The sequence below is a fragment of the Equus caballus genome, chromosome 8, assembly GCF_041296265.1.
Source record: "Equus caballus isolate H_3958 breed thoroughbred chromosome 8, TB-T2T, whole genome shotgun sequence".
In the NCBI taxonomy this organism is placed as follows: Eukaryota; Metazoa; Chordata; class Mammalia; order Perissodactyla; family Equidae; genus Equus; species Equus caballus.
The window spans coordinates 83,381,486-83,404,366 of NC_091691.1; the positions used below are offsets into that span (position 1 = coordinate 83,381,486).

Genomic DNA, 22,881 nt, shown 5'->3' on the forward strand with positions numbered 1-22,881 from the left:
CACCTAATCCCACCGCTCTCGCTCAGTATTTAAAACTCTCGACCCATTTATACAATTAAAATTTAAGCTGAGTCTCACCTCTTCACCTACATTCTGATCAAATGAATTGCTTAGTTGAATCCAATTCGAGCTCACTCACATTCTTACAAGTATTTTTTATTTAAAGATACAGGCTAAGTATACTACAAATGCCCCATTTCCATCTGTCATTTCACTTAACTGCAAAACAGGACATAATCTAACGCGTTCAAAAATAACATAAAAAAGATTACAAAAATGATGTAACTAGAACCCACACCTAATTTTTAAAAATCCTTCTTTTTCATTACCATGTAATTTTAGTGATACCTACTAAATTTAGTAATATCTCATCTCACATATACACATCATAAAAAATAAAAAGATAAAAAAATGCAAAAGACACGAACTAGTGGGAGACAGAGACGTTCAGCTTTAAAAAAATTAAGGCAGCAAAGAGTTTTTATGTGTGTCTCTTTATTAATTGCTGGGAATACAGCCTATTGAGAATACATGACATGCATTTTTGGGAGAAATTAACCAAATCTGAAATGAAGTCATTCAATAAGCCTGCTGAGAGTTAATAAGGTAGCACAGATTAGATCTGAAGACACAGCGTGGGGTGACTCAAACAGCAACTACAGTTGTCATTAAGATTCTAGCTGCAAATTCTTTTGGAACTTCTTTATTCTTAATTACTTAGGAACTACGAGGAAGGAGGGAAGATCACTCTGCCTCTTTAGCTTACACTAATGCTAGGAAGGATGCTCTTCACTGAAGTACAAAAAGAAAAAATTTGCCCTTACTTCAGACTGTTTAAAACAATTCCATTTTTGCAAATTCTTCCATATCAATTCGTATGCCTTAGAATTAGAAGCAGTGTATAGATTTAGAAAAGATTAGTAACTAATGCAAAAGACTGTCCTCATTTCACTCCAGTATCTACTGCTGAATTATACTCTGTTCTAATTCTAGCAGATTTCTACACCATATCATCAATTGTCCCCCAAGATGTTTGTTTTAACTCATTTTGATACAATAAAGTGATATAAATTAAGAATTCCAGTTACACTTAAAGGGACATAAAGATTAAGTTACTGGAATGTCTTAGACCATAATTAAAAACTGTTTAATTATATACATGGTACATAACGATGCAAAGATTATAACCTATCATTGGATAAAATGCTGTGTTATATGTCACATATAACCCAAACTTTGTAGTGGATATTTTTTCTTAAAATGACAACATCAATGTCACCCGACATTCAAGTGATTTGTTACTTTTTGTGGTAGTAGCAAGAGAAAACAAAAAGAGAAAACAGAAACGAATATACTCCAGCAGGATAAAAACGGGAAGATTTGGGCTTTTTGTTTTTTTTAAAGAGATGGCCTGTTCCTTTCATGAACCGCATTCTTTTAATGGCTCAGGAGGACTTCCTTACGGCGTGCAGCGCTGGACAAACCGAGGGTATAAGCAAACATCCCGGATGTGGTACCTATTCAGGATCCAGGTTAAGAATCGCTCCAAGCCCAAGCCATACCCTCCATGAGGACATGTGCCATATTTTCGCTGTTTAAAAAAAGAGGGAGAGAGAGGAATAAATGCTGACTTTAAATTGTCTAAAACAGTTACAATGATCTACTGTGAAACGAGTTCGTTTATCATGGTTAAGAATTCAACCCTTAATCTATAAACCTTCATGGACCACGTGTGAAGAAATAATTTGGTATGAAAAACAAACTAGGGATTAAGTGCCACCCTGGGAAGAAGAGATTTCAAACTTTAAGTCAATGCCTCTGTTCATCAGAGGAAAATGAAAAATAGCGCTAGATACTGGTAGGATCTAATGACAAATTTTTAAAAACTCAGTAGCAATGAACAAGGCCAGCAGTTACACAGGTTTTCAAATGAAGTTAACATAATTGGCCAAAGACAAAACTAGCAATGTTCACATGCCACATTATTATAACCATGAATCTGAATACAGGTCATTCATCAAATGCCCGAGTACCACCCTAAATTTTCTCCTTTTAAAAATTTCAATTTATACACAACTACTACAATGAAAAAACTTTAAAAAGTGTTAAAAAAAAAATTGTTTTTACCTGATCTGTGTACCAGTAATAGGGAGTGGGGTCAATTCCTTCCCTTTTATAACCTGCTAGCATTTCCTCACTATCCCAAATACGCATTGAGCCTCCCACAATCTCACCAACGTTGGGCATCAACACGTCAACCTTTAAAAACGAGGAAATAAAATGCACAGTTACTACCAGGCTATTAGTCATGGCATTGCTCTAGAGCTTAAAAGAAAGCCACAATTAAGCTCCAATAGCTAAAGGAGCACTATGATCATGCAAAATTCAAACATTACTCAAACTCTGTAATTTAACAAGCTATGTTAAACCCAATCAGAAGACTTCTTCAAATATCATCATTCTAGATTTATAATGAAATATTTGCCGTGAGCTATATCTTATTCCAGTGAGTCCCCACCCCCTTAAAAAGCAAAATTACTAATGCTATTTGGATCACAAACTGACAGATTCGGTGAGGCGGGAATCCTCAGGACATCGCTGCATGTAGAAGGACTTGATCTCTACAGGAAATCGACACAGCAAGATTGGTTCATTAATGGTGTCTGTCATCAGTCTCTCCGGAGCTTCCGGGATATCCTGAGGTTAAACAAGACTTCATTAACCTCTACAACTCGAAACGCAGCCAGACAGAAGCAGCTCTTCAGCCAGGAGCAGCCCTCCTCTTACGAACGCCACAGCGTAGAGAATACACACCTACCCGCAACCCAGGCATTCAGCCGTAAGGACAATTTCTTTCAAAAACAAATGCATTACAAAACTCACATGCAGTTATTTTAAGAACTGTAAAAAGATCGGCCTCTATTCTACAGTATATTGTCAAGTGCCTTGCTGCTTGAGGAATGAAAAACAAAATAACCACCCAAGCTATTATCACTGTGTCTAGATACTGCTCAGGTATTTTTTTCGGTGGCTAGTTTTATCTAGCTCTGAAGCAAACATGGTCCACTCAGTCCTGTAAGGCACAGGATAATCAGTGAATGCCCCAGAACGTCAGTGACCTACACTCAGAGCATGTTGTTAATAACACCAATCTTTAAACGCTCCAGTTATCTGTACTTCTTTCCTGTTATAATAAATCTGTGTGCCTTCAATGGCGGTAAGACGCAGTCATAAGACAAATAATCAATGTCAAATTTGTAAGTGTACCCACACCTGGAATAGTTAGCCAAGAAATGTTAGATGATGATGAATCAAGTAAATCCGTTCCTCTCTCAAAACATTCTTCAGGAAACCACACATAAATTCAAGTTAAAACTGAAAACTCTTGTCCCAGTCAAAACTGACTGAGAGAATTGAAAAGACTCATTGATTTGTTTAACGTAAGAACTGAAACGGATGGGGCTGGCCCCGTGGCCGAGTGGTCAAGCTCGCGCGCTCTGCTCTGGCAGCCCAGGGTTTCGCCGGTTCAAATCCTGGGTGTGGACCTTGCAGTGCTCACCATGCCACGCTGAGGTGGCACCCCACGTGCCAAAACTAGAAGGACCCACAACTAAAAAAAATATGTACAACTATGTACCAGGGGGCTTTGGCGAGAAAAAGCAAAAATAAAATCTTAAAAAGAAAAGAACTGAAACGGAGCATAGCAGTCACTTGGCACAGCTGTTTTCAAGCTCTAGCCCCAGGAGCCCTGCGCCCTCTAGAGGACAGAGAGGAAATGGGAGATGAGTGGGAGAGCTTTGATCTCTCAGCTTTCATTTACTTTACATATTAGAGTTCTGCATTAGATTAAGCAGAGGAAAAGGGGTCTTACTGCACATTCCAAAGTCTGAAGACCATATATCTACCCCAGCGTCCTCATGTGTGTGGGATGACATCAGTGTACAGTAAATGCTGACATGCATTGAGGGCTTCCTGCGCCATGCGCCATGCGCCCTGCTGGCCATTTAGCTCATTGAGTCCTCACAACTTTGCAAAGTGGATGTTACCTCCAAGGTAGAGATAAGGAACCAGAGAGTGGAGTCCCTGGCCTTCAGTTATATAGCAATAAGGACAAAGGTGGGAGCTAAGCCCACCTGGGGGCCTTCTTACTTCAAAGCTTATATTCTTTCCACTCAATCATACTACTTTGCTAAGTCTTAGATAACAGTAGTTCTCAAGTTTTCAGTACAAAATTGTTATTATACATCATCAACTGAATTCAGGAAATACTAAGAGTAATTTATATAGATCTAGTATATTGTTTGTGCTCTCTGTAAATTCCTTCTAAAAACAAAACAAAACTCTAGTTAGCAGCAGTTACCTTTCATCTGTAAAACAGTTAGATTTGCAAATACTATGTGAGGAATGGTTAAATGCACAGGGAAAAGGGCTTAGAAGAAAGTTAACAATCTATACCCCCAATGCATGCCAGGAGTTTGATCCCAGGCAAAACAGACACATGCTCAGTTTACTAGGGGACCAGCCACCTTCCCCATCAAGGTCCCCTCTCTTGGTTTTTCCTTTTAACCAATGGCTATCTTCTTTGAATCTCCTCCACATGAAAGAGTTTTAATTCACTGATTTTTGGGGAGGAACCCTTTTTGGAAAAGCCAGATACTTTCTCCAGAAAAACAAAACAAATATATACACATACCAACATTTTGCCTGTAATTCCAAAGCTCACAACTTTCTGAAGCATCCTGCCATCCTAGAGAATTACAACTAGAGCTTCCAAATCAAGACCATGGATTAATCATGGAAGAAGAAGAAAGAGACAAAGGATGAGATGTGAAGGCTAAGAACTTGCTAATATTTATTGAACACTACAGAAGAGGCACTGTTCCAAGGCTTACTCTATGTCTATTAACTCAATGAATCCTCAGATGACCCCAAGAAGAAGGTTCTGTTATTTATTTGACAAGAAGGTGCTTTCTCCATTACTAGTTAATGTCACCTTAGAAACAATGATTAGAAAGGAATACATACCTCTCCGAATTCATAGAAAGTTCCATCTTCTTTCTTTATGTTGTGTTCTTTTAGCCACAGAATAGCATCTGAATAGTTCATCCGTTTGAAAGGCCGTTTGGGGGGCTTGAAGTTCTACAGTAGAAAGGAAAAACTGTAAATAAAGAAACCATTTACACTAAAATTCTCATTTTAAGAGAAACTATTTACTATTACTGTAAAATATTATTTCAGACTGGAAAACAATGTGGAAATGGAAAACATATATGAATCTCCTCCTACATAAGTTAAAATATTATGAAATATAAGCAATGACTAGTATCAAATTTTATTCTTCAAAATAATAGCCCAGAGGGGCTGGCCCCGTGGCCGAGTGGTTAAGTTCGCGCGCTCCGCTGCAGGCGGCCCAGTGTTTTGTCAGTTCGAATCCTGGGCGCGGACATGGCACTGCTCATCAGACCACGCTGAGGCGGCATCCCACATGCCACAACTAGAAGAACCCACAACGAAGAATACACAACTATGTACTGGGGGGCTTTGGGGAGAAAAAGGAAAAAAATAAAATCTTTAAAAAAAAAAAATAAAAAAAAATAATAGCCCAGAAACGGGCAAAGTGGTCAAAAGGCACAAAATGCCAGTTATAAAATTAAGTCATGGGGATGTAATGTACAGCATGGTGACTATAGTTAATACTGTACTGTAAATTTGAAAGTTGCTAAGAGAGTAGATCTTAAAAGGCTGCATCACAAGAAAAAAATTGTAACTACGTGTGGTGTTGGATGTTAACTAGACTTACTGTGGTGATCATTTTGCAATATAAATATGTATCAAATCATTATGTTGTACACCTGAAACTAATATAATGTTATTATATCTCAAAATATATACGTATACTTGTCACTTATTTCAAAGCTCACTGAGCTATCGCATCTACAAAAACTGAGGGTGAAGACTTCATTGCCAAAAAGGGCAGAGCAAAATGGCGGGGTGAGCTGACCCGGGATTCTCTCCCCTCCAAAATACAACAAAAGATGGGAAGAACTGAATTTCAGAGAATAAACATAATGCCAGCTCGTTAGAGACCTACAATACCAAGAAGGAGGAGATCATAAACCTAGCTTTACACCTTCGGAGGCGCTGGAACGGTAGGAGAGAACATCGCTCCCTCCCCTAGAGTCTGCGATCGCTGCGGCGCAGGTCGGGAAGGCGCGGGGGAGGGGCCGCGCGACCGGGGGATCATCCAGGACTCCTGCCGCTGGTTCAGTGGAGACCCGCTGACGGGGTAAAGCTTCCGTCCGCGGGGACCCCATAAATCAAGGGCCTCGGGAGACCAGAGAACAGAACGGATCTGAACCCAGACCGGCCAGTGTGAGTAACAGCCCCTCCCCCCACGGCAAAGCCAGTGGGCGCAGCCATCTTGCCCAAAGGCGGAGAGCTAACACGCCGCTCTCGACCCCCATCTAGTGGCGACAGGCTGTAACCGCAACTGAATTCTACCACCACGAGAAAAAACCGCTCCTCTACCATCCAGCAATTTATAAAAGCCCCAGACCAGAAGGAAAACAATAAAAACACAGAATTAAGTCCTGAGGACTTGGAATTAGGTAAACTAAGTGATAATGAATTCAGAGCAGCTATAATCAAAAAACTCAATGAGGTAGAGAGAAAGATAGAGAAACAAGCCGAGTTCTGGAGTTACTTCACAAAAGAGATTGAAATCATAAAGAAGAATCAAACAGAATTACTTGAGATGAAAAACACAATGGACCAGCTAAAACAGAATACGGATTCCCTGAGTGCCCGTGTAGACAACATAGAGGAGAAAATTAGCATAATCGAGGACAGACAGGCTGAATGGCACCAGACAGAGGAAGAAAGAGAACTAAGAATTAAAAAAAATGAGGAAAATCTCCGAGAGATAATGGATTCAATGAGGAATAAGAACATAAGGATCATAGGAATTCCCGAGAATATGGAAAAGGAAAATGGAGCAGAAAGTGTGCTTAATGAAATTACTGAAGAGAACTTCCCAAATCTAGGGATCAACGGAGAAATGTGTGTAGAGGAGGGTTTTAGATCTCCTAGATTTGTCAATGTAAAAAGAGCTACCCCAAGGCACATAGTAGTAAAGTTGGCAAATAGGAATGATAAGGAGAGAATACTCAGAGAAGTAAGGAAAAAAAAGAGAATAACCTATAAAGGAGCCCCTATCAGACTGTCAGTGGATTTCTCTACAGAAACCCTACAAGCTAGGAGAGAATGGAGTGATATATTCAAAGCTTTAAAGGATAAAAACCTTCAGCCAAGAATACTCTATCCAGCAAGAATTTCCTTCAGATATGAGGGAGAAATTAAATCTTTTCCAGACAAACAAAAGTTAAGGGAATTTGTAACTAAAAGCCCTCCATTATAAGAAATCCTCAAGAAGGCTCTCATACTTGAAAAAAGAAAAAAGGGAGAAAGGGGACACAAGCCACAGACTAGGGAGACCGATGGATAGAAGCAGAACAGGATAGCAAATATTCAACTATAGCATTAGGGTAAAAATAAGGAACCTACCAAAACAAGGACGATCTTAGCACTCTAACTACAAATTAATAAGACGAGTTGGAATAAAAAATGAAAATAATTATTTAGGAGGGGAAGAGCAAAGGGTCTAAATCAGTATTGGTCGAGTAAGTAAGAGACCACCAGAGAACAGACTATATTATACACGAGATTCTAAATACAAACTTCAAGGTAGACACTAAAATAAAGTACAGAACAGAGTCACAAATCATAGATAAGGAAAAATCTAACAAACCCAGCATAAGAAATTGCAGTATTAAATGGATAGTCTAAAGCACACAGGAAAAGAAACACAGGAAAACAAGATAATGAGCGACAGATTGACAGCATTAAGTCCACATGCATCAATAATCACTCTCAATGTGAACGGATTGAACTCTCCAATAAAAAAACACAGAGTGGCAAAATGGATTAAAGAACAAGATCCAACAATTTGTTGCCTCCAGGAAACACACCTCAGCCCCAAGGACAAACACAGACTCAGGGTGAAGGGGTGGAGGACAATACTTCAAGCAAATAGCAAGGAAAAAAAGGCAGGTGTTGCAATTCTCATATCAGACCAAGTGGATTTCAAAATAAGACAGGTAAAGAGAGACACAGAGGGACAATATATAATGATCAAAGGGACACTTCATCAAGAAGAAATAATGCTTATAAATATCTATGCACCCAACACAGGAGCACCAAGATTCATAAAGCAACTATTAACAGACCTAAAGGAAGATGTTAAAAACAACACAATAATAGTAGGGGACCTCAACACCCCACTCACATCAATGGACAGATCATCCAGACAGAAAATCAACAAGGAAATAGTGGAGCTGAATGAAAAACTAAAACAATTGGACTTAATAAACATATATAGATCACTCCACCCTGAAGGAGCTGAATACACATTCTTCTCAAGTGCACATGGAACATTCTCTAGGATAGACCATATGTTGGGAAACAAGGCAAGCCTCTACAAATTTAAAAAAATTGAAATAATAACAAGCATCTTCTCAGATCATAGTGCTATAAGGCTAGAAATTAATTGCAAGAAAAAAGCTGACAAAGGCACAAAGATGTGGAGACTAAACAACACACTACTGAACAAGCAATGGATCACTGAAGAAATTAAAGAAGAAATAAAAAAATACCTGGAAACAAATGAAAATGATAGCATGCCATACCAACTCATATGGGATACAGCAAAAGCTGTATTAAGAGGAAAATTCATTGCAATACAGGCACATCTTAACAAACAAGAAAAATCCCAAATAAGCAACCTTAAAGCACACCTAACTGAACTAGAGAAAAAAGAACAAATGAAGCCCAAAGTCAGCAGAAGGAGAGAAATAATAAAAATCAGAGCAGAAATAAATACTATTGAAACGAAAAAGGCAGTAGAAAGGATCAATGAGACAAAGAGCTGGTTTTTTGAGAAGATAAATAAAATTGACAAACCACTAGCCAGACTTACAAAGAAAAAAGGGAGAAAGCTCAAATAAACAAAATCAGAAATGAGCGAGGAGAAATAACAACAGACTCTGCAGAAATACAGCAGATTATAAGAGAATACTACAAAAAACTATATGCCAACAGAATGGATAACCTAGAGGAAATGGATAAATTCTTGGACTCCTACAGTCTCCCAAAGCTCACTCAAGAAGAGGCAGACAATTTGAACAGACCAATCACAAGGAAAGAGATTTAAACAGCAATCAAAAACACCCCAAAGAATAAAAGCCCAGGACCAGATGGCTTTCCTGGGGAATTCTACCAAACTTTTAGAGAGGATTTAATACCCATCCTTTTCAAGCTATTCCAAAAAATTAGGGAAGATGGAACACTTCCTAACACATTCTATGAGGCCAACATCACGCTGATACCAAAACCTGAGAAGGACACCACGAAAAAAGAGAACTACAGGCCAATATCACTGATGAACATAGATGCAAAAATTCTAAACAAAATTTTGGCAAGCAGAATTCAGCAATTCATCAAAAGAATCATACATCAGGATCAGGTGGGATTCATACCAGGGACACAGGGATGGTTCAACATCCGCAAATCAATCAACGTGATACACCACATCAACAAACTGAGGAATAAAAACCACATGATCATCTCAATAGATGCAGAGAAGGCATTTGACAAGATCCAACAGCCATTTATGATAAAAACTGTGAACAAAATGGGCATAGAAGGAAACTACCTCAACATAATAAAGGCCATATACGACAAACCCATAGCCAACATCATACTCAATGGGCAAAAACTCAACCCCATCCCCCTGAAAACAGGAACGAGACAAGGATGCCCTCTATCACCACTCTTATTTAACATAGTACTGGAGGTCCTGGCCAGAGCAATCAGGCAAGAAAAAGGAATAAAAGGAATCCAAATAGGGAGGGAAGAAGTGAAACTCTCGCTGTTTGCAGACGACATGATCTTATATATAGAAAACCCCAAAGAATCCATTGGAAAACTGTTAGAAGTAATCAACAACTACAGCAAAGTTGCAGGGTATAAAATAAATTTGCATAAATCAGTAGCATTTCTATACTCCAGTAATGAACCAACAGAAAAAGAACTCAAGAATACAATACCATTCACAATCGCAACAAAAAGAATAAAATACCTTGGGGTAAATTTAACTAAGGAAGTAAAGGACCTATATAATGAAAATTACAAGGCCTTTTTTTGAGAGAATTGGATGATGACATAAGGAGATGGAAAGACATTCCATGTACATGGATTGGAAGAATAAACATAGTTAAAATGTCCATTCTACCTAAAACAATCTACAGATTCAATGCCATCCCAATCAGAATCCCAATGACATTCTTTACAGAATTAGAACAAAGAATCCTAAAATTCATATGGGGCAACAAAAGACCCCGAATTTCTAAAGCAATCCTGAGAAAAAAGAACAAAACGGGAGGCATCACAATCCCTGACTTCAAAACATACTACAAAGCTACAGTAATCAAAACAGCATGGTACTGGTACAAAAACAGGTGGACAGATCAATGGAACAGAATTGAAAGCCCAGAAATAAAACCACACATCTATGGACAGCTTATCTTTGACAAAGGAGCTGAGGGCATAAAATGGAGAAAAGAAAGTCTTTTCAACAAATGGTGCTGGGAAAACTGGAAAGCCACATGTAAAAGAATGAAAATTGACCATTCTTTTTCACCATTCACCAAAATAAACTCAAAATGGATCAAAGACCTAAAGGTGAGACCTGAAACCATAAGGCTTCTGGAAGAAAACGCAGGCAGTACACTCTCTGACATCAGTATTAAAAGGATCTTTTCGGACACCATGCCTTCTCAGAGAAGGGAAACAATAGAAAGAATAAACAAATGGGACCTCATCAGATTAAAGAGCTTCTTCAAGGCAAATGAAAACAGGATTGAAACAAAAAAACAACCCACTAACTGGGAAAAAATATTTGCAAGTCATATATCTGACAAAGGCTTAATATCCTTAATATATAAAGAACTCTCGCAACTCAACCACAAAACATCAAACAACCCAATCAAAAAATGGGCTGGAGACATGAACAGACATTTCTCCAAAGAAGATACACTGATGGCCAATAGGCACATGAAAAGATGCTCATCATCGCTGATCATCAGGGAAATGCAAATCAAAACTACACTAAGATATCACCTGACACCCGTTAGAATGACAAAAATATCTAAAACTAATAGCAACAAATGTTGGAGAGGTTGCGGAGAAAAAGGAACCCTCATACACTGCTGGTGGGAATGCAAACTGGTGCAGCCACTATGGAAAACAGTATGGAGATTCCTCAAAAAACTAAAAATAGAACTACCATACGATCCAGCCATCCCACTACTGGGTATTTATCCAAAGAGCCTGAAGTCAGCAATCCCAAAAGTCCTGTGCACCCCAATGTTTATTGCAGCACTGTTTACAATGGCCAAGACGTGGAAGCAACCTAAGTGCCCAGCAACAGACGAATGGATAAAGAAGATGTGGTACATATATACAATGGAATACTACTCAGCTGCAAAACAGAACAAAATCATTCCATTTGCAATAACATGGATGGACCTTGAGGGAATTATGTTAAGTGAAATAAGCCAGCGAGAGAAAGATAATCTGTGTATGACTCCACTCATATGAGGAATTTAAAACTATGGACCAAGAACAGTTTAGTGGATACCAGGGGAAAGGTGGGGTGGGGGGTGGGCACAAAGGGTGAAGTGGTGCACCTACAACATGACTGACAAACATTAATGTACAATTGAAATTTCACAAGATTGTAACCTATCAATAACTCAATAAAAAAAATAATTAAAAAAAAAAAAAGACTTCATTGCCTCCCAAAACAGAATCACGATTTTGTATTTCCATAAAACACTAGACCCACCGGGTTGAGGTCATACACTATGCTTGCTGCAGGAGATTTCAAGACTCTGTCTACCACGTCACAAACCAAGTCCTCCAATCGGTTCAGCAGCTCCTCAAAGGTCAGGAAGGGGCACTCTGCTTCCACGTGACTGTACCTGAAGAACAAGACACTAGCTCGGAGCTGCTCTTCTCCTCTGCTGTATTTCTCTCAAGCAAGGATTTAACATCGGGAAACTGTCCAGAAAGGCAAACTTCCAACCCTGCTAACCAACGCTCAACTCTGCAAACTAGTTTTAGGCCACCCTCTACCCTCCCCCTTGAATGGTGGCTTCTTGTTTATTCCGTAACACACAAAGGGTCAAGGCAAAGGGAAAGGACAGACCTTAGATCCATGGCCTAAGAGGCAAAGCTTCAGACATGGTTTCCATTAATTTATTCAACTGCCCTTCATGTATACTCTTAATAGATCACAATTACATAGACATCGTTTGCCTACATAAAGATTGCTTCTCTAAACAAGTTTTCTTAAAAAAAAAAGTTTTCAATTAAAATAAAAAGACAATTCCATACTCAGCCAGGTGCCTTCGCGTTCTGGACTGTTCTGCCCTGTATGACTGTGCAATACAAAAAACATCTCCCAGAGCTGGAATGCAGGTCTCCAGGTACAACTGAGAAGACTGAGTCAAAAATGCCTCTTCTCCAAAATAGTTAAGCTTGAAGAGCGTGGCACCACCTTCAACCTGTGTCTGTACTAATGTTGGAGGAGTTACCTGTTCAAATGGAAAGAAGGAGTAAATAAAGGCCTATCGTGAGCACCGCTATTCAGATCTAAAAATAGGAAAAGATACCACTTGCAAAAGGTGATGACCATGCGCTTACCTCGCAGTACCCCCTGTCAAAGAAGTGATCTCTAAAGCACCTGGTGACGATGCAACGTGCTTTTAGGATTTTGGACATGTTTTCTCCCCGGATCATCATGTGTCTGTTGTTGAGCTGGACATCAACATCAGACTCTTCGTTGATCAAGTTATCAGCTCCTCCAGCAGGGGCCAACCCGATCAGCTCCCAGAAGTCACAACTCAGCTCATGGCCCCCAGGAGCCTAAATTTTTAAAAAGAGGGTGGGAGGGAGAAGGAAACAAAAAATTAACATTATTAAAGATTTTAATTTACGTCAAAATTTTGGGTAAGCTGATACTTCTAAGAACCTCGTCATTATTAGCCTACCCTTCTAAAAACAAAGACCCAGTAATTCATTTTTATGTTCATATATTTAATATTTCTTTCAGAGTAAATATACACACACACAATTTTTTAAAAATAGAAAAGCACAAACTAGAAAATAAAATAAGCTATAACTCACAGTAACTACTAACTACTGTTAACATTTTGGTATATCTTTCTAGCCTTTGCCCAATAATTTAAAATAACACTATTACCCACGCTGAAAAACTCCTTAAATGCAAAGGTTTTACTAAAAGCTATTACTCTTTGGAACAGATATATAGTATGAAATTGAATTCTCCCTAATAATCCTATTAAAAGCAATTCATTTTAGAAGCCATATATCATGGAATATATAATTATCCTGATGCTAAACACTGGACAGCAAGTAACATCATGACAACCACTCCATTTTGCAGTCACATTACTTGCAAGGAAAATTCCATGAACTTGAATCAGATATTCATTCTTAATACAGGTTCTCTTAGATGAATCCTGGGAAACTCTCTTTTATCAATAGTTCTAGTCTATTAGGTAGATTCTAGGGGTTCCCTCTGGTGGTTAATGTGTCACATTTGTCTCTTTTTCTTTCCTAGCCAACAAACAGAACCACAGTAGTTATTTGAACAATAATTACCATCAAGTAACTATAACTGGTATAGGTTATGTGTCTGTTGGGGAACAAACAACTGTCTGAATATCAGAGCTATATTTAACTTTTTTTAAAAAGAGGCTTTCAAACTCTATTTAGAAAGTTTCAGATTTATATTATTGTTCTTTCCTGAAATTTTTTGGGTAGATTGTTAAGTTTTTACTTCCACTTAGTTGAAAAATTATTCACACACCCAGAGCAAAGCAGCTACATCATAGACCATGAGGATTATTCAGACATTCTATAAGGTTTGAAATCCCTGAGTTTGTTATATCATATGATCTGCACAGTGTATATATTTCACTGGAAAAGGAAAAGGCATACCAAATTTAGCAAGTGCATCACATTTGCATATTTATATGCCAAATACCAAAAGTACAAATAAAGACCTTGGAAAACAAACAAACATCTATTCGCCCAGAGAGGAACTCAATCCACTCACCTGCTTGCCCTTTGGGGTAAGATTTAGCATTCCATACACTGCAACACTACTCTCGGTGGACAAGACTACTCCATTGTAACACTGACACTACAAAAAGATCAAGTTCTAATTTAGTTATGTGAATATTACATACATACATATGCATAAATGACACTAGCTCACTTCTCTTAAAGATATCTGGAAAGTTCATTTTTCTTTTCTTTAAAATTCAGACTGCTGGGGCTGGCCTGCTGGTGCAGCAGTTAAGTTCACATGTTCCACTTTGGCGGCACAGGGTTTGCTGGTTCGGATCCCGGGTGCGGACATGGCACAGCTTGACAAGCTATGCTGTGGTAGGCGTCCCACATATAAAGTAGAGGAAGATGGGCACGGATGTTAGCTCAGGGCCAGTCTTCCTCAGCAAAAAGAGGAAGATTGGCAATAGTTAGCTCAGGGCTAATCTTCCTCAAAAAAAAAAAAAATTCAGACTGCTAAAACAACACACAGAGTCCATCTAAACTATGATCATCAATACTTGATAAAATCATTAGAAGAAAAGTGATGGGGAACTTTATAATGTAGGGATCAGGCTATCAACACCTGAACCCACTAATCATAGAAAGACAAGTGGACATCATGTGCTTCATGACGAGATGCAGATGGAAGAACACAGCTTTGCCCACAACGTAGTTGTGCAAAAAAAAAAACCTGATCAGACCCAACCTCCAGCTTCTAAGACATACAGAGAAAACAGGACATGTTAAATGACACTACAGGAGGCAATCAACCAAATCTAGAGTGTGAGACGCTCCACAGGACAGAAGACTAGGTTTTTTCCAACAAATAAATGGCAAAGAGAGGGAGACCGAAAAGGGAGAAGTGTTATAGATTCAAAGAGATTTCAGAGATACTTCACCTAAATGGAACATGTAGATCTTGTTTGGGTCCTCATTCAAACTAACCAACTATAAAAAGACATCATGCATCTATTGGGAGAATTTGACTAGATATTCAGAAGTTGTGTTAACTTTGGGGGGGGGGTGTGATAATGGTAGTGAGGTTATATTAAAAACATTTTTTCTTGGAGATGCATATGCAAGTATATTTATATGAAAGTCTGGAGGGTAAGAGAGGGGAGCAGTAAACGAGAATTGGCCACATATTAGTTGTTACTTGTTATGGCCTTAATATTTGTGTCCCCCCCCTACCCTCCGATGTGATAGTATTAGGAGCTGAGGCCTTTGGGAAATAATTAGGATTCAGTGAGATCATGAGGGTGGAGCCCTCATGAATGGGATTAGTGCCCTTATAAGAGTCACACAGAGAGCTTGCTTCCCTCTCTGCTCTGTGCTGTGTGAGGATACAGCCTAGAAGGGGGTGCTCACTAGAACTCGACCATGCTGACACCCTGACCTCACACGTCCTTCCTCCAGAACTGTGAGAAAGAAATTCGTTGTTTATAAGCCGCCAGTCTCTGGTACTTTGTTATAGCAGTCTAAACTGCCTAAGACATTACTGAAGCTGGGTGACAAGCACACAAGGATTCTTATTCTCTTCCATTTTTCCTGTGTTGGAAATTTTCCATAACAGTTTAAAATACATACTGTTGTCGTTAGTGCCAGTGACAGGATTCCGACTCCCAGCGACTAGATATTTAGAAGTTGTGTTAATAGGTATTGCACACCTATCCGTGGACAGCAGAGCGGAACCCTGTCCAGTCTTTTTGCACCATCCTCTCACCTTCTGGGGTTTTATCAGGCAGTGCTCCACTATTATTCATAGGGTTTTCACGGCCAATTTTTTCACAAGTGGCTGGCCAGGTCCTTCTTCCTAGTGTGTCTTAGTTTGGTAGCTCTGCTGAATCCCGCCCACCACGAGTGACCCTGCTGGTATTTGAAATCCAGCAGCATAGCTTTCAGCATCGCAGCAACATGCAGCCACCACAGAATGACAACTGACAGATGGGTGGTGCGGTTCCCCGACAGGGAAACGAACCCTGGCTATGGTGGTGAGAGCACCAAATCTTAATCCCTAGACCACTAGGGCTGGCTTAAAATACATATACAGATCCCAAAATTCCCAAAACTAACAATAAAGGAACATGCTGAAAAAAATCTAATTTTCAGCCACAAATAAGAGAAAATATTTACCAAATCATCTGACAAGACACACTGAAGATACCCTGTACCATCCCGCAGCACCAAAAACATTAAATTCTTTCCTAAAAATGAGAAAAAGAAATTTAGTCAGATGGTTCTTAAGGCACTTAAACCTCCCATGGCCCCCTTCCCCGAAGTGTCCACTGGTAACATTACTATTCCGTATTTCTAAAGCAGTTTATCTTTTTCATTGTACTTTCAAATCCTAAGTGATGCTCACGATCCACATGATAATGGAAAAGTAAGACAGGAAGCACCGGGGGATGAGGCATTAGGTCTTGCTCACCGCTGACTCCCCCACGATGCCTACCATGGTCCTGTGCACACAGTGGGAGGCGCATAAGCACTGTCGCACAGAATCACTCTTTTTCTTATTTATGCCCAGTTCTTTTTACAAAGGACTTGATAACCACTTACAATAAAATACATGTAACAAAATAATAAAAAGAGAAAGCAAAACATCAGGATTGAGGGAGAAGTAGAATGCAAATATACTAATTATAAAAGTCAACACTACTGCTATAAATCAGCTTTGAATGAGGCTCTCACTTCCTGTAATACAGCCTCTGCTGTTCATTAAATAATTAAATTCAATTAGACAAATATTTACTGGATACCTCCTGATCAGTGTGACTGCTTACAGTTCAACAGCACTTAACTAGTTTTTCAGCTTTTAATAGCCATATTAAATAGGAACAAATTTAGGATATAAATCACTATCTCCTTTCAAAAGCCAGCACCCAAAATCACAAATAACCCCAAGTAAATGTTTTTATGTCCTTCTTCATCTAAGACAAGGGATATTTAAAATTAAAAACAGAGAAAAGGAGGGCTATGCCATTTACCTTGCCTGCGCAGCCTGTGGACCCAGCCAAACACCTTTACTCTCTGGCCTCTATATCCTTCTAATGCACAAATCTTCACCTGTCGAGTTGAAATAAATAATATTTGACCAATCAAGTCATTTATCACATGTCCACTTTTTCACTAATATTAGAAGGGTGGCAGCAAAGTGTTAAAAATTCTCAAAGGGTGCAAAACTACAGAGAGTCACTCTACTGCAGGTTGGAACCAAAACATGTCACTATACCGGAGCAGTTAAAAAAAATCTAAGTCTTCTTTCTCTTAGTGGAAAACTGGCAATGAGAAACACCCAGAATTCCAGATATTGCCGTACGAAACGAATGAATAAATGAATTCACAACAGCAACAACCGGAGTCCACACGGAGCCCTCTCCCCGACCTCGCGGTCCCTTCCGACATGCTGGGAGTGGAATTAGCAAAGGGAGCTTGTTGTTTGGGGGATGAAGGAGAAAGGAGATGAGCAGAGGAAGGGGATGATAGATGTAGCCAAGGAAACAGCATCATCACTAAGGAAGCGGGAATAATACGGAAATTCGTCAGCAGTAAGAACTATCCGAAACCTAACCCTGTCCATTCACAGTCCAGCATTCTGTTCTAGAAAAAATACAGAATTTCCTAAAATCACAAAACTCTTCAGGGACTTAAAAAAATCGTGAAAACCATGGATTTTGACCTCCTCATTTTCTGAGGAGGAAACAGATGCTTAGGGAGGGTGAAACCACTTGACCAACACCACACAGCACAGCCAGGCCTGGATCCCAGGTCTGCTGGCTTCTAGTTGGGACAGAATTCATTCAACACGCAATTACTAAACTTTATAATAAAACGAACCCCAAAAAGAATCAGCCTCAGAACTCAAATGTTACTTCTCTTTATCCCTTCTAAAGAGAAAGCAGTAAACAAGTAAAGGGACAAACCACGCGGTGTGCCTCCCAGATACAGAAATAACGGTGGGACGTGGCAAGTCCACAGCGTGTGAAACGATACATGTCACACTCACACATTTCGGCTCTGGAAGACTCGCATCCTTTTTAATGGTGATCTTCTTTGCTTCTTCCAGGTTCTTTTCTCTTCGCAAATTGTCTTCTGCCTAATTTTGATAATAAAGCAATTTGTTAACATGGTTTTCTCGTGTTCTGACTTTAAAATTGTTCACAGTGGCAAATTCATTGTTCACCTCTTTCTTTTCCCGGGATTCACTCTTCATTTGTTCCCTATGCCAAATTTTTCTAATGTTCTTCATCTGTGATTTAGAAATAACATCCCACCTCTAGAGAGAAAAACAGATATTTAATTTTTTCAAGACCTCTACGTTCTGATGAACATTCATTCACAAAATATAAATCTGTAAAGTTTTTGGTTCACCTTACCTCATTTTCTTTTTGTGAATCTACATAAATGGTAGGAAACGGTTCTTTGCCTACTGTCATCAAAGCCTTGGGTGGGGAGGGAGAAAAAGAAAATTTCTTTAGCACTGTACAATATTAGAAATAAAAAATAACACTTTAATTATGAGGCAACTTCAACCATCTAGAACATAATCAAGAGCCAGGAAGAAAGCAGAATGACCCCTATAGCCAAACGTCGACGTTGATAAAATGAATGACTGGTTAAACGTACTATTTTGCTTAAAGTAGAAGCCCTCAGGTCCTTTCGCAAACAATTCCAGCAAGTTCGGTTACACAGTATAGTTTTCCATATAAGCAGACTAGAAGCAACAGATTTTCAGTGGCTGTAGGGACCAGCAGGAGGTATGCTGGCCATTAACAGCAAAAGCCAATTGCAGATCACATCTAAATGGTTAATCCCCACTAAGAAACCAAGGAAGATGTTTTTCAAACTTTCAACAAAATAATGTTAAGAACACAAAAAGCTAAGCTTCATTTAATTTGAAAAATTCCCGTACGCAGAATACCTCTTTTCACTAACACTGGGACACTTTAGGTATTGCTGTGGCATTTAACATTTCATAGTTTGCATTCTTTTTTTAAAAAAATAGATAGTTGGGGGGCTGGCCCCGTGGCCGAGTGGTTAAGTTCGCGCGCTCCGCTGCAGGCGGCCCAGTGTTTCGTTAGTTCGAATCCTGGGCGCGGACATGGCACTGCTCATCAAACCACGCTGAGGCAGCGTCCCACATACCACAACTAGAAGGACCCACAACGAAGAATACACAACTATGTACCGGGGGGCTTTGGGGAGAAAAAGGAAAAAATAAAATCTTTAAAAAAAAAAAAAAAAATAGATAGTTGGAAGTATGTAAGAGATGGATGTTTCACTAACTGCTTCAAATATTCCTTCAAATTTTTTCCCAAGTGATCAAGTCAATCAAGAAATGTAACAAATTACTCTCTCCAGTCATTAAGATCGGAAGCTTGCAAAAACTGACCTTTTCTAAAAGGTCTAGTTTCCAGACCTGAAAAATACTTTTCATCTTGTTTTAACACTAGTCCCAACTCAGCAATTGATGCAGAAGAGGAAGGAGCTTGGATCTTTTACACATATCCAAGAGAATTCATCTTTTTAACAATTAGACTTTGCAGAGATGTTTGTAAATCATTAGGAATTAATTTACTACCTGACACTCTCTACTGAGCCCTCCTTTTATATTATATATATGAAATTGAAATACCCAAACTGTAATTCCCTAAATCAGAATGGAACACTTCTGCTAACAGCGACATTCCGCAAACATTCACCTAAACATCGTTGTCAGTTTTGGAGAGTCACAGGAATCACCCCAGCAACTCACAATGAGAGAAAGACTTCCCTGGAAGGGTTAAAAAGTAAGACCCATGTGTAACCCATACACCAAAGCATAACTCTAAGAATGACCTAAAAGAGGAGAGAATGCTCCCGGGACAGGAACACTTGATTATAACCTAAATAAATGTTGTACCACAGCTAACAAAAAGGGGGACCGGCCAGGCATGGAAACACAGAAAAACGAGTGTCAGGGCAGTTCTTTTCCTGGTGCCGTCAAAGTAGGGCGCTTTCACCATCCTCCTTACGTGGCAGCTGTGGCCACTGCAGGCAAAAGGCAAGCCCATGGCTACTTTAAGAGCGATGTCTGGGCCCACACCCTAACGCGACACAATCAGTTACCTAACACTCATGTTCTGAGTTGATGTTCTCAAAGAACCCCTCGGACCTGTATTTGGCTTTCCATCTAAGTCTGCTTAGAGAGAATGTGGTAAACTCATTTGAGGATTCTAGGGCCTGAGAAATAACAGTACATGAATAAATTCGCATTCTGGCTTCAAGCTCCAGACTCATGAGTTATTGAGCACCTGCTCTGAGAAATGGGCCCGTTCTTGGGGTACTGATATTAATCAAATCTTTGAGGCTCAAGGCTCAGGATCACACCTGGATGCTAGTGGTAAATTCTCCGAGAGGCCTCTTGGGAGTTGATTTAAAAGAAACGTGGGCATGAGCTCAGCGTGACTGAGAGAAGCTGATTTTTATTTCTACAAGAATTGAAAAACTGGCCATCTAACTCACTGGAGAGAAAAATCCCAAGATGCAGTGCCCCATGATAACGAAGAAAAGATGACAACTTTTTAAAAGGTTCAAATAAGTTTAGACTTAGATCGTCCAATACTCTTAAAGCTATATCTCTGTGTACATTCCTTACTTCCCCACTTCTGAAAAATCTCTTCAAATCCTAGTGCTTGAAATAAAATTACTGCCACATCACAGAATAATCGACATAAGTCATTAATAAATGCAAAGTCGTTTTCCTAATGAGAAGAGACAGTACCTTTAGACCTGTTTTAAAAGGTTTTTCCTTGGTTCCATCGCCTGTAGCATCATTTCCCTCTCGATCCGAGACATACAGCTCCGCTATTTACAAAATGAGAATAAGTCACTCATTTGGCCAATAACTGTCAGTCACCTCATACAGCAACTACTTTATCCAGTTCTTTACCTTTGTAAACAGACCAAGCACCTGATCAGTAAGAAATCGCCACAGTCCAAAATAAATTATATCAAAATTATTTTCCCACTCCCATATTTCAGTGACATTCATCTCATAAAAACATATTAGTTACAAATTTAGCTTCTCAAAATAAACTTGGATCATTTTAATTTGTAATATTGCTTCTATCTACTTGAGTCCCCAACAATAAAGAAGGGCTTTGAGGTTGGCCAGACCAGACTGGAATCTTGGATGTCCTACCTTAAAAGCCAGGATGACCCAGGCGAATTCGCTTAACTTTTCTGAGCTTATTTCTTTGTCTATAAAATGAGGAAGACAATACCCATCTTGAAGGGCTGTAATGAGGACAAAATAAAACTAGACATACAAATGGGATACCCCAGTGCCAGTGCACAGATGTCAAATAAATGCCAGTTTCCTCTGGTCTTGAACGGAAACTGAAGCTCTGAGGTTAAACAAACTGCAGAAAGCCTCACAACTAGTAAGTCTGAACAGTGACATCCATCCAGGTCTCCCTTTTCCCCTTTTCGACCGTATGGTCTCCCAGGAAATCTCAATATAAACGAGAATCTGCGAAAAAGAATTAGAATTCTAAAATCCTTTCCTAACGATCACTTTGGAGAGTTACAGATTTGGGGGCTACCCTGACGTCTGACAGTGCCCAAGTCTCAGCTGAATCACGGGACTTTTCGCAGCGGGGCAGGGCCTGCAGCTGCCGCCATCCCAGCCCTGGGACCCGCGGCGCTCGAGAGGAGTCCGGGCCCAGCGTGATCCAGGTCCCTCCCTTCCCCTCTCCCTCCCATGGTTCTGCATATTAGCAGTGGTGGAGCGCCCACTCCGGGCCAGGCACCCACAAGCGCTGCGTTCAACCAGAACGAGGTTCCTAGTCCAGGCAGGAGCACGCGCCACTTGCACACCTGTGGACCCCAAGCCTCACTCACCTAGAACCATCCCGGCGGTCGCCCTGGTCACCTCCAAGGACATCGTCTGCAAAACGCCGCCGCCTCGTCACCCCAACGTGCTCCAGCGACTTCCTAGACTCAGAAGTTGCATCATACAACGTCGCGCATAGATCGCCCTAGGGAGTCACCCGAGCGTCGCGGCACCATTGGTTACCGGAGGATACAGGGCGTGCGCGAGAGTCGCTACAGCCGCCATGTTTAGTCCGGGCAGAGGTAACTTCCGGTCCGGCGCCGTAACCTGCCCCCCAGGATTCCGGGGTGCCGCTTGCCTGGGACTCCCAGGACCGGGAGATTCCCGCTCCCTTCGGTCTCTACCTTCCTAACATTCTGGGCTGAATCTTCCAATTCCCCCCCAAGCTGTAGACGCGCCAGGGCCCTCTTGGAAACCAGACCAAGGATATCTGTCCAGATCCCCAGATGCCGAAATGCTGGTGGAATTAACGTAATCATCAAATGTGACAAATAGAAATGGCAAGCAATAGGATATATTGGAGTATATGAGGAAGCTATTTGGTGTAAACCTAATTCGGCCTGACTTTGTTCTTCCAAAAGGGCCTGACCATGGCGGTTGAGCATGCATTGTATATCTGCTTTAGACACTCCCTATGGCAAGAACAAAGGCCCTTGAGATAAAGGTGCAACTTCCCTCCCCCTCCCAATGTTGGCATTTCCTTAAGGATTAAGCATCTTTTCTTAGGCTAGGAACTGATTGCTGCGCTC

General features: G+C 40.1%; 1 protein-coding gene across 1 annotated transcript; it reads right to left on the reverse strand.

The window, feature by feature from the left end:
• Positions 1-475: 475 nt before the first annotated feature.
• NARS1 (asparaginyl-tRNA synthetase 1) lies at positions 476-22,383 on the reverse strand. Its single transcript, XM_001488219.7, has 15 exons — positions 22,141-22,383; positions 21,020-21,102; positions 18,633-18,698; positions 18,440-18,532; positions 18,263-18,352; positions 17,244-17,322; positions 16,390-16,460; positions 14,261-14,347; positions 12,823-13,044; positions 12,514-12,713; positions 11,963-12,098; positions 5,026-5,139; positions 2,566-2,697; positions 2,128-2,259; positions 476-1,591 (listed from the first exon to the last, which is right to left on the reverse strand). The coding sequence occupies exons 1-15, from the start codon at positions 22,181-22,183 to the stop codon at positions 1,460-1,462; spliced, it is 1,680 nt and encodes a 559-aa protein (XP_001488269.2). The 5' UTR covers positions 22,184-22,383; the 3' UTR covers positions 476-1,459.
• Positions 22,384-22,881: the final 498 nt, after the last annotated feature.